At 36.8% G+C, this 12,341-nt stretch overlaps 1 protein-coding gene across 1 annotated transcript in view; it reads left to right on the plus strand.

Moving 5' to 3' along the window:
• The window catches only part of TDRD12 (tudor domain containing 12), a 37,310-nt gene that overhangs the window by 7,285 nt on the left and 17,684 nt on the right, over positions 1-12,341 (plus strand). Inside the window, exons 7-16 of the mRNA XM_014942227.1 lie at positions 1,341-1,426; positions 2,505-2,703; positions 3,392-3,468; positions 4,379-4,437; positions 5,197-5,257; positions 6,356-6,466; positions 6,857-7,042; positions 7,697-7,850; positions 9,953-10,080; positions 12,055-12,246. Of these exons, the coding sequence (XP_014797713.1) occupies positions 1,341-1,426; positions 2,505-2,703; positions 3,392-3,468; positions 4,379-4,437; positions 5,197-5,257; positions 6,356-6,466; positions 6,857-7,042; positions 7,697-7,850; positions 9,953-10,080; positions 12,055-12,246 (1,253 nt within the window). The remainder of the gene's footprint in view (positions 1-1,340; positions 1,427-2,504; positions 2,704-3,391; positions 3,469-4,378; positions 4,438-5,196; positions 5,258-6,355; positions 6,467-6,856; positions 7,043-7,696; positions 7,851-9,952; positions 10,081-12,054; positions 12,247-12,341) is intronic.

Here is a 12,341-nt window from a genome sequence, read left to right on the forward strand (position 1 = left end):
GAGTCCTGGTGGATGGCAGGCTCTCCATGAGCCAGCAATGTTGCCAAGAGGCCAATGGAATCCTGGGCTGCACAGGGAGAAGTGTGGCCAGCAGGTCGAGGGAGGTCATTCTCCCCCTCTGCTCTGCACTGGTGAGGCCACAACTGGAATACTGTGTCCAGTTCTAAGCTTCCCAGTTCAAGAGGGACAGGGAACTACTGCTGTATTTTTGTAGTTTTGTACAGAGTTGGCAAGATCTGGTTTATGAAATTATCCTTTCAGTTGTTGCTTGACAAGGAGGTAAGCACGAGCTCAGAAGAGGTGTATCTCTATTATAGCTGTTAATAAGAAGGTTGAGCTCCTAGTAGTTACTCAGTAAGCTGGAAGTGCTTTTTCTCCAGTCTGTTCTTGTCCTTTCCCATGTTTGGTGTTTCAGTAGTTCATCCAGTCTTTCATATCAAGCCTTTTATTTTGGTATGAGACAGCTTTTGGTCTTACTAGAATAGCAGCTCCTTACTGGGATTTTTCTAATCTTCTTGCTCACATGCTTCTACCTGAAAAACTGCCTATCTGCTTGTTCGCAAGAGTAATAAACTCCACGTAAAAGGTATTTGGGGAGGAGAGGATGAGCTTATGAAAGCAATAAGGGGTCTTTAGGCTGATAATGTCCCACACTAACTGGGACATAGCACTTCTCATTACTTACTTTTCTCTCCCTGTCCTGTCCCCACCCCTGCCACTTCAGTATCACCATGCAAAGTAAAGGTTAGTAGGGAGAAATAATAACATTTAATTTAATTTCATAGGTATTCCCAGACTGTACCGTAAGTAGTAATGCATACTCTTTTTAATTGCTGGGACATCATTACTGTCTGCCAAAGGGCTTCAGAATTTACTAACGGACTTTGTCAGCTATGTTTGCTGAAACGAAGAGCCTAACCAAGCTATACAAATGTGCAAATAATAACTTCTTTCAAGAAAAGTAAATGCCTACTGTGGAAAGTATGCGTTTATCCTACAGATTGTTAGAGGCTAAAAGAGAAACTAAGACTTCCAGTGTACAACTAAGACTAGTTTGTGTGGAGAGGTCATTAATCTGTTTCAGCCTTCAATCTTGCTTCAAAGATTACTACTTCCTTCAAGGACAACTTTATTTTTGCAACTTCAAGGGTTTTTTGCCTTGTTACTTTCTCGTTTCACTAAGAATTATTACTTTTGTACTAGCTTCCCTAAAGAAATAGGTTATACATCTAGTTGTGCTTTCTATTTTTGTCTATCTCTGAAAGTACGAGTGAAAAATACTGATAATTTGATAAAAGTTTAATCTTTGTACTTGTTCTTATGTTTATTACTGTATTTAGGAACTACCCAAATGAAAGTCAAGTTATGTGCTGTAGAAGATAACACATTTGATGTATTTCTTTATGTGACAATAAAAGATGAGAAGGTGAGATGCTTTTATATCTACAAACCTGTTCATGCATTTTGCTATGTAAGTTATAACTTTGCGATTAATTCAAGACTGAAAAGCATTACTTGCAAGTGAGTTGTAATTTCTCTCAGATACAGTAGAAGTTATATCATATACTTCTAGGGGCTTGGGGGTTTTTTATATATCTGTTGCTTGTAAAATTATGGAGGAATTCCAAGAGACACAAATCCCATTTTTTCCTCTGTGAACTTCTTTTTGGAAGGTATTGACAAGGAAGCAAAGTCCAGCAAGTAGTTCAAATGGACAGCTATGTGTTTTAGTGCACTTTTGCACCTTTTTCTGGTATCATACTTAAAGATGTTTCAATAAGGCAATTGCATAGTATTATAACAATAAATAGAAATTCACACTTGCTTTTGCATAAGACTGAGTCCCCAGCCATTGGGAGAAAAAAAAACAAAACCACAAGTAGTTCCACTTGTCAAAATGTATAGTTTAGGCTAAATCTCTGCTGTAGCTACTGTCAGACTTAAGAGCTGTGTGGTAGATAAAAATAAATGTATTTGAATGCTGCCTCTGCTTGGTAGTGTTTTACCCAGGGTTTTAGCATGGGAGCTGTGGTCTTTGCCATAAACAGTAACTTTGAAGGTATGTACTAGTTTGAGTATCTTCTCTTGGTTCAGAATCGCAATCGGAAATAGTGTCACTGATCTCTGAGCCAATGGACTTTAAGAAGTTTTAGGTTTAATATTACTTCTTTCTGCCAGCTTCTGATGCTCACTAAATCAAGAAGAAATAAACTGGCTTGACTTACTAACAGATTTTTATGTTTAGGGCTCATAGAAAAAGTTAATTGAGTACAGAATTTTAGGCAGAAGGGTGAAACTGACAACTAATTAACACCTGTTTAGAGAACATGCAGGAAACTGACTGACTTTTCCTATTCTGGAGTTAATAATCTTTAGAAAGCATTTGCTGATACTACTTATGTCTTACTGCTATTGTTTAAAGTGTCAAATAAATTCTAAGCAAGTATATGGTGGTGTAGTTTACTGCTTGTTGATACTGGTCCATAAAGATCTTGTTTTTTTAGGTATGTGTTAATGATGATCTTGTCTCAAAGAACTTTGCTTGTTTTGAGGAAGCTAAAGAGAATGTAGGGAGTTCTGCAGATGATCAGGAGAACCAAACATCACTAAATGTTGAGTGTCTTCCAGTGAAAATGGTTAATCCTGCACTTGCTTTCAGGCCAGTGCTATTTCAGAAGAAGGCATCAACAAGTCTTGAAACAGGTGGGAGCCATGTGTGTCAGAAATAGTCATACATGCAATAGATTGTGTCTTTAATTGGATATATTGAACATGAACCTACTGTCTCAGTTCAAATCCAACAATTAGATAAAATTATATTCTTACAGACAATAATGCTATATCATACTTTACAAAAATTAATCAAATTATTAGATGCAGGAAAACTATAAAGCTTTTTGTATTGTCTAAGATGAAGGCTGAGGATGAGTTACACAGGCATTTGTTGATATGCTTAATAGCATTAGTCATTACTGAAATTACTTGTGGCATTGATCAGTGATGCATTACTGTTTAGTTTTTTTGAGTTTGAAGGGATTTGTTTGAACAGAGGTACTTTTGAAACTAGTGTTTACCATTAATGCAACTTTTTGTCCTCCATCCTTGTTCACTCAGTTCACCTGTATAATTATAGAATCACAGAATCATAGAATGGTTTGGGTTGAAAGGGACAGTAACTGGTTCCAGTCCCCCTGCCCTGGGCAGGGACACCTCCCGCTAGACCAGGTTGCTCTTTAGAGAAAGATAACTGTTTTTTTGGTTGTTCTTTCTGCCATTAGGAAATGATACAAGCAACTAAACAAGTCACAACTCACTGTAAACAAAAGTACTGGCTTTTTATGTGTTCAGATAATCAGAAATGTGTTTCTGCGCTTTTGACTTGCCTTTCTAGATCTTGCTGTTTCTAGTTCCTTTTTTGAGGAGGCTTACCAAAGGTCAAGTACAGATCTAAATGAAAATACTGCATCTGTAAGTATTGTATTTTGTATTAAATTGTCAAAGATGAACTAAATTAAACATATGTAGGATATATTAGGAATACTGTAGTCATCTAGCTTGTTCTTCTATGTAACATAGAGCTGGGGGACTTGATAAATATACTACAGTCCTTGAAAAGGTTGTGCCTCCTCCTGTTGCACTTCTTTGCTATAGTTTTATGAAGATGATAGCTGTCTACACTACACAGTTTTCTGAATATATTAAAATGTAAATCTTAATGTTTCCCTGAAAACGAAATAGTCCTTAAGCTGTACCATGGTAAATGTTGCCAAGTCATGCTTGTTAGTTGCTGGTGACTAACAATGAATGCTAGAAAGTCCCCTTGTTCAAAGCCAGACATCTTGTGCATAACTCTGGATCGAGTATCTGTTACTGGTTACCCCCTTGAGGATTTGCAGTATTATTCCATTTAAGTTCATGTGCATTGTCATTGTAAGTGTGCAGCTGGGTAACCTGGTTTTGTTTTTAATCTTTTCTGGTGTGCAGGCCTTCCATGATTTTTTTTAATTTTGTTTTTAAAATGAAAAGAGTTAAAAACTAATCAGTACATGTTCATACAGGTCCCCAGTTACGTTATAGCTTCAGATGTGACCATGGAGTAGTTTTTCTTTTGTGTGGTGTTTTGTTGCATGCTTGATTCCTAGTAAAGGAAGTACTGTTCTGTAACAAGTCAGACCGTTTTCTGAAGCTTGTTTCATCAAAATTGTTGCTTTATTCAAACAAACTTACAATTTGTACAGAAATTCTCCAAAATATTTGGAGGATCACAGAGTTAGGTAAGAAGACCACTTCAAACTAAGTAGACTAAAGAAATTTTTTCTAAAATGCTGTTCTTGGACGGTATTTTAGTGCTAAAAACGTGTTTGTCTTTTCTTGATAGATTGTTAAAGCAATTCCAGGTTTGCCTTTCAAGGAAAATACAGCAGTTCATGCAGACAGGTATGGTGGCAGTGTGTTAATTATTTTAAATAGTTATGTAATCAGATAATTAGGAGCTGCAGTGTGTTTCCAGTTACTATTCTTAGGCAGATGAAAGAGCAGAGGGTGTGAGACGATGCATTCGCTTGCTTTCGGAGAAGGGAATTTGAACCTGCTGATACTTATCCAGACTACAATATAAATAGCAAAAATAGCTTGACAAGAAGGATGTGATGGGGAAGTATTTTTTCTGCACACTAAACATGTTAAGTTGCTTTATTTTATTCTCAGTGTGATTTATGACGTTTTCAAACTTAGGGAAATACGACTATGAATTGATTTGTGCAGTGCTTTTACTATGCTGCATGTCAGTTGATGCATTCATGATAAACCCAAGGAGTGTTTTTTAAGTCAGTTTCTAGCTGCTGCAAAGATACATTGTTTCATTTTTTTGAAACCTCAAGAAACCTTTTTCCACAGTCCATTCTGATTTTCCTCTCAAGCTACCTACCTACTGGGGATCCTACCAGTTATCTTGCTTAAATATTTTCCTCATTATTATTTTCAGATATTTACAAGCTTACACTGAATTTTGTTTTCAAAATAGTACTTTTTATTTATTTTTTTCATGTTTGAGGATTTTCCTCCTTGCCATAGGTAATAAATTGGAAATAATTTGTGAGTGAATTGCTTCATGACACTTTACAAATATTGGTGGTATTTCTAAACTACATTTTACTTTTACATTTGTGTTGGATTTAATATTTGTATGTTTCTTAGGCTTCAGCAGTTCTTAAAATCTGATCCTCTAAAGATTCACATAATTGAAGATGACCAACAGGTATTTCAAGCATTAATTTCCATGTAACTTTTCTTGTGCAAATGTATGGCGTTATGTGGAAGGTTTTGGTAGTGTTGGGGCTGTTTATGGTCTTCATGGAAGGAGGTCAGGGGCCAATTCCAGCTGCATTGGCAACAAGACCCACTGCAGGCCAAAGCTGAGCCAACCAGCAAAGTTAGTGGTGCCTCTGTGAAGACATATTTAAGAAAGGGTGAAAAATGCATAGGGGGGAAACAAAAACAAAAAAGCAAACTGGAGGCAATGCCAAGGTCAGAGGAGTAGGAGGCACTCTATGCCGAAGCAGGCGTACCTGAAGGGACTGCAGTCTGTGGATGACCCACAGTGGGTCAGAGAGAAGGAGCAGCAGAGAGAGATGCCTGTGTTCTCACAGAAGGCCATGCCCTGCACTGCTCACTGCCTCAGCACTGGGACCGAGTGTAACCTGCAGAGATTGTAAGGGAAGAGGAGAGGCGTTTGGAGTGAAGTTGAGCCTGGAAATGGGCGAGGAAGGGTGTTTTTCTGAAGTGTATAAATTTTTGTTTCCCAATAACCAAATCAGTACTCGTATATAGTAATTGGCAACAAATGAAGTTAACCTAAAGTTGAGTCTGATTTGTCTGTGTCAGTAGTTGTTAAGTAACAGCTCTGTCTCTCTTGATCTGTAAATCCGCTTGCTCACTCTCCCTGTTTTTCTCCCTCATCCCTCTGGAAAGGGAGGGAGCAAGTGGCTGTGTGCCAAGGCTGACCCATCACAGCAAATCTTACTAGTTATCCTATTAAAATATATTTTGATGTTGGTTTTTTTTATAGCTGCACATTAGCTACACACAGAACATCTAGTGCATTCTCTTGAGTGGTTTAAAACAGTTGTGGTAAGACAATATTGATAAATCTTTCTTTAAGAAATACTAATAAGGAGTATTTGTCTCACCACTGGTCTGTGTAACTTGGCAGTATGTGTGAGTCATATCTAAAATGTATGTATTTGGCTATTTTTCATCAAAATACCATTTTTTGGATACAATAAATGCTTCTGAGTCGTATGCAAGCTGAAATGCTTTTAATAAGTGTTGCCTTTGTCATCTATTTGTCATACAGTTTCAGAGTGTTCAAAGTTCTAGTGAAGAAAAAAACTTTGTCTTTCTTAGCAACAAAGTTGAGCCATCGTCAGTTCTGGAAACAGCACCACTTTTTGATGGTCTGAAAAAGGTAATGCTAATGTAGTGTGTTATACTGAGTATCTTTTTAAGGCTAGTATCATACCCCAACTTTTGATACTAAATATTATAGCAATGCCTAACTTTGAGGAATGGCTAGGAGGTTGTTCATATGGTTCAATAAATGAAACTTCAGAGAGATGCTGTAAGAATTGTACACGTTTCTTCTGGTGTATCAACCACTGCCACAAGTCATGGGATTTGATTTTTAACATCATAATTTAATTCCTCAGCCTAGAATTCTTTCATATTGCATGTTAAGGTCACTTATTATGAATGGGTTAAAAGCTTTTAAATCACTCAGTATTGTGTTTTGTCTTGTTTTGTTACTGTGTTTAAGTACACAGTTTTCATGTGGAACTCATAATTTTTCTTTCTGTAGGAACTTACTCGGAAAAAATTTTTAGGCCCTAACTTCACAGAATCTTACTGTTGGCCGCCAGTAGCTCGAGGATGTGATGTAGTTGCCATCTCGTATGAGGGAAATGATCCTTTTTTATACATTCCACCAGTTCTTACATTTTTGCAGTCTGGAAGTTGCTACCAAGCCTTGCCAAACAGGAATGGAGTATGTATATATTAGAGTAGTAACAAGTTTTCTGTTCTATGGGGCAGGTGTAAAAATAATGATTCAAAACATAGTGGATGTTTAGATCTTAGTGTATCTTCCTTGCCAGTTTGTATAAGCTGTGTAAGTCTTCTGCTTATATAAACTTACAGGCTTACAGAGATGGACTGCATGAATGTGGGAGCCTAAAACTTGTTTATCAAGTAATATCTAAAAAGTGGTTAATGTCATATCATTTGATACTGCATGAGGCTTTGATTTTAAGGGAATAGTATGTAGTCATTAAATAAAAACTTTTGTTAGCTGTTCTAATTAGCGTAATTGATTTTCTAACTTGTATTAGATCACAGAAACAGAATTATGAGGGGTAAGGGACCTCTGGAGATTGCCTAGTTAAAACCCTAAGCTTCTGTTAAATTTTTGTACCTTTTACTGTATGTTGCAGCATGCATTCTTTCTGTCTTCAGGTAGCCTGGTGTATGGTTCCTTGGGTCTGTAACATCTGCATTTAGGAGGTGATATAGTACTAAATTTTCAGTTTTAAAGTACTTCAAGACCTGTGTTGCAGATTTTGTTTTTGCCCTAAATGCTGAAGTAATACAATTCTTAAGATTCTGAACTCTTGTCTAATACTATGGTGTAAAATTTTTGTAGCCACTAGCACTTATTTTATGTCCTGGGTGGAAGAAGGCACAACTTGTTTTTGAGCTACTGAAAACATACGAGAGATGCTCCAGACAGCTTCATCCAATGTTGATAATACTTGGGCAGAACGAAGAAGAAACTAGAAGTTTGAACATCCAAGGATGTAAGAATACTTTGTCATCTTAATTATGTTTGAAAAGATTGTGGGCTGCCTTAATTGCAGGAAGTTATGAAAGAAACTCTTTATACTTTTTTTTGGTGCTATAAAGTGATAATTCTGTTTCTTTAGTGCTTAACTGTAGTGATACATGCAGTTTTATTAGTGCTATTTAACAGTAAGTGGTATTAAAGCTGTTCAAATGTCTACATGTTCAGCATCTTTTTTTAAGTTTTATAGCAATGATTTTTGAGCGAAATTAGTGATAGAGACTCAGTGAAGATCATGCTAAATTAGGACTAATTGTGGACTTTCTTGATTTAGAACCAGATTTCATAATACTTTGTTTTGATACATGAGCATCCATTGCTAGACAGAGGTACTATGTATGTCAGGGATGGAATTAATTCCCTTCACCATCTGTATGGTGGTGTGTTCTGGATTTGTAACTGGAACAACGTGGATAGCACACCAGCATTTTGACTTTTGTTGGGCTTCCCAGCAAGTGGGCAGTGGGTGGGCAGGAAGCTGAGAGATGACACAGCCTGGTCAGCTGACCCAAACTGACTAGAGTGGTAAACAGCATTGTGTAATGTCAGGCTCAGCAACAGAAACTTGAGGGGTGGGAATGATCTCATGAGTGGCTGGGCATCTGTCTGCTTGTGGGGTGTTGTCAATGTTGCCTTTGGATTGCTCCTCCCACCCCCCCTTCACTTACTATGCTGTCATTTTCTTGATGCGTGAGTTTTCTCACTTTGGCAGTTCCTGTTCTCTCCCCCATCCCAGTGGGATGGGGGCAGTGAGTGAGCATCTGTGTGCCTCTTAGCTGTTGGCCACATTCAGCCCACCACAGTAATGCATATGTATGTGTTCTTTAGCAGTATTTTTAACAAATACATAATTACTTCAAGTACATGGGTTTTATTTTTAAAATTCACAAATACTTAGGGGACATGTCTTGCACTGCTTTACTGCTTATATACACTTAAAATTAATAGAATTGTGTTAAAATAATACTGGAAAATTGAAGGATTAAAAAGGCAATAATAGTTCTCTGCAGACAAAGTTGCATAAGCGTCCATCTTAAATTTCAGTTTCAAGTAATGTAAATAGTGCTTTCTAACTTGTTTGTTGCAATAAATTCTAAGTAATTTTTGCACATAACTTCAGTAGTATGCAGAGAATACTCCATGGAGAAGAGGAATCATGGAAGTAGTAAAAGATCTATTGGGAGATTTGCCCTATTTTAGTATATTTTTTTAAAATGCTTAGTTTTACTATTCTTGTTTGGTCTTTTTGTTAAGCCTTAATTGATAACTGTGTTTTTAAAAGTGGCTTTCTTTGCCAAGGAAACAAGAAATATGGATAAAATTATGAAGGACTGTGTAAAACTTCCAGTTTCAGCAGTTTATATTCTTATATCTATCACTCAAGTTTAAGAGCCTGGTGGAATGAATTCAGATCTCTTATTAGTAGAGCTGTTGATATATTTGCACAGATTGAGATTGGTATGTTTTCATTTTTATACATGTGTACATGCACACACATATGTTTGTGTAGATATTTAAGCTACAGCATGTGCTTTATTCCATTTTTAAAATTGAACTTTTCTAAGGGCTACTCTTGAACTTATTTAAATATTTATCTTCTGTCTATCTGGTTCTGAAGATCTTATCTCTACTTCATTACCTTATTGGAAAATGAAATGGCATCCTGCTTTGTAAGCTTGTTAACGTTCAAACTTTTCACTCTTCCAAAAACTCAGGAGTTTTACCCAGTCAGGTCTTGAAGACATGCAGGGGTAAAAAAATATTACAAAATTATAAAACATTTTATAACATTATAAAAATGGCTGTTGACCAGTCATCAGAAATTGGAGTTCAGTTTTCTCTACTTAAAAAAAAAAAAAAAAAAAAAAAAAAACAACAAAAAACCCCAAAAAACCCCAAAAAACAAACCCAAAAAGCCACCCAAGGCCAACTCTCAACTTCCAGTTGATGCATCTGAAATGCAAGTGTAGCCTAGTAAAAATCATATTGTATGGTGTCTTATTAATATTTTTTTCAAGTTGCAAGGAAATGTTAACAGTCTTTTCTTCCTACTTGTAGGTGAAGTAATCGTGACTACACCATACAGTCTCCTGAGACTGCTCGAACATCACAATTTATTATTTTGTAGACTTTGCCATCTTGTTCTTGATGAGATTGAGGTACTGTTATCTGATGCTACTGAACAGGTAAGCATCTTATATGTGCAGATGGTAAAATGCCATTCCAGTTGTGCACGTGTCTTGAAAACAGTGACACATACAGGAAAATAACAACCTTCTTAAACCCCCGAGGTGGAGTAAAGAAGAAAACACAATTAAAAAAACCCATACCTGTATACTTCTGGCAGAATGAAACACTGGAAAAGAGAAAGTGAAATCTGTTAAATCTGACTTCTCCTGCTGCTGGTTTTGTTGTTTGTTTTTTTGGGTGGTTGGTTTGTTTGTAATCAGAGAGCTCTGCCTTGTCCTGTTCTACACTGCTTCTCCATTATGCTGTCTTCCGTTGCTGTGGATGGTTTCCCAAGGACTTGCATTTTTTCAATAGTAGCAGTTTAATCTACTTTAAAGACTTCCATTATCTATCTGTAAGGAACTTCCTTTTCGCTCTTACCAGTGCTGTTTGAATAGCTTCAGTTCAAGAAACATCTTTATTAGTGAGCTCTCCAGTCTCTGTAGAATGAAAGACAGAAGTGAATGATCAAATAGTCTTGGAAGCAATTGTAAAAACTTCCCTTGGGTGTTAGTGTATTAATGTCAGTGCAGACAAACAGAGAAGCTGATCTCAAGCCAAAGAATCATAGAAGAGGAACAGCATTAAGCTTCATGTTGACAAAGATGCGAGTATTGTATCACTTCTTAAGTGATGTCTTATAACTCAAGTTTGAGAAAATTCCATGGTTTGTTTTATTGCTGCTTTGAGGCTTCATAGGACAGATGCTTTCTGTTAGTATTACAGCATATTACATCATCACTATAAATCATTAACTTACTACCTGTTTAAAACTTGGCGATAAGACTAAAGGGTTATGTTTCTAACTGTGAAAAGCTAGATAAACTTCTTAACGGAGATAGGTTGCCTGGTTCACTATATGTGGAGCTATGAAATGTGCCTTTGTAGCAGCAGATCTCAAGTCATAAATTAGATTAAATGCTATCCAGTGAAACATTTTGGTTTTTCTGTCCAGGCTGTTCTGTCTGTTGTGTTCCTGTATTTCTTGAGACATGGTGCAGGTATACCATATGAAGATTCTGGGAAAGGTAGTTTGTAAAATACTGTGCATGTATCTGCTATTTCTGTAGGATCTTTCCAGCTTCTCCAGTCTTGATTGGGAAAAAAAAATCCACTCCAGATGGCAGTGATCATTTGATAATATGAGAAAAAACTTCTTCACAGTAAGGGTGACAGAGCCCTGGAACCGGCTGCCCAGGGAGGTTGTGGAGTCCCCTTCTTTGGAGATTTTCAAGACCCGCCTGGATGCTCCTGAGTAACGTGCTCTGACAAGCTCTAGGCGATCCTGCTTCAGCAGGGGAGTTGGACTAGATGATCTCTATGGTCCCTTCCAACTCTAAAAATTCAGTGAAATAATGTTTGGACTATTGGAACTCTTCTAAAGCATTGTTACAGAAGTGTTATATTGCTAAAAATATTGCTATGGGTAAGTTTAGTGCCAGGTTGAGAGAGATCTCTTGGAATTGTGTCAGAGCCCTAGAATACTTCTTAGTATGATAGTTTTTGCCAGAAATCCTGGTGTTCTTCCACAACTGGACTGCTTGTCACTTACATAAGGTGGTGTCATCAGGAATATATTCATTCTGTCTTAGTGTTTTTTATTTTTTTATAAAAGATTTTATGGCACCCCCATAATTTTTTTTTTGGCAAGTTACTCGATTGGCACGTTTGGCTTCTTTTCTATGATCCTGTGTGCATGCACATACTGTTCCTTCATACTGTCTTGTTGCTTTCCTCTTTCTTCAGAAGTAGTTCAAATAACGCACAAACCAAACACTTTGTTTTGGGATGTGAAATTTGTGTTTTGCTGCAGTGGTGTTTTTGTGACTGGAAAAAACATTGTGCTGAACACAGTATGCTTTTCACTGTTGTTACATACTCACTGGAATTGGGTAAGAGGATAGAAAAAAAACCTTTTTTTCTTTTCATAGGTTTTTACTATATTAGATTGTTATAAGAAAGCCATTATTACTGAGAAGTGGGAGTATTCACTACATCAGATTATCGCTGTTGGAACTTGTTGGAATAAATATATAGCACGCTTGATAAAGGAGTTTATGAATGATCCTTACATTGTGATAACAGCTGTGGAAGAAGCTTCCATCTATGGAAATGTGCAACAGGTAAAAATTGGGGGATTATGTCACTACATATTTACTAAGATATTTTGATGTTTGTACTGATCGAGGTCAGTACACATGGCTACTGATTTATTTTA

Source organism: Calidris pugnax, unplaced genomic scaffold (genome assembly GCF_001431845.1).
Source record: "Calidris pugnax isolate Ruff unplaced genomic scaffold, ASM143184v1 scaffold28, whole genome shotgun sequence".
NCBI classification, from domain to species: domain Eukaryota; kingdom Metazoa; phylum Chordata; class Aves; order Charadriiformes; family Scolopacidae; genus Calidris; species Calidris pugnax.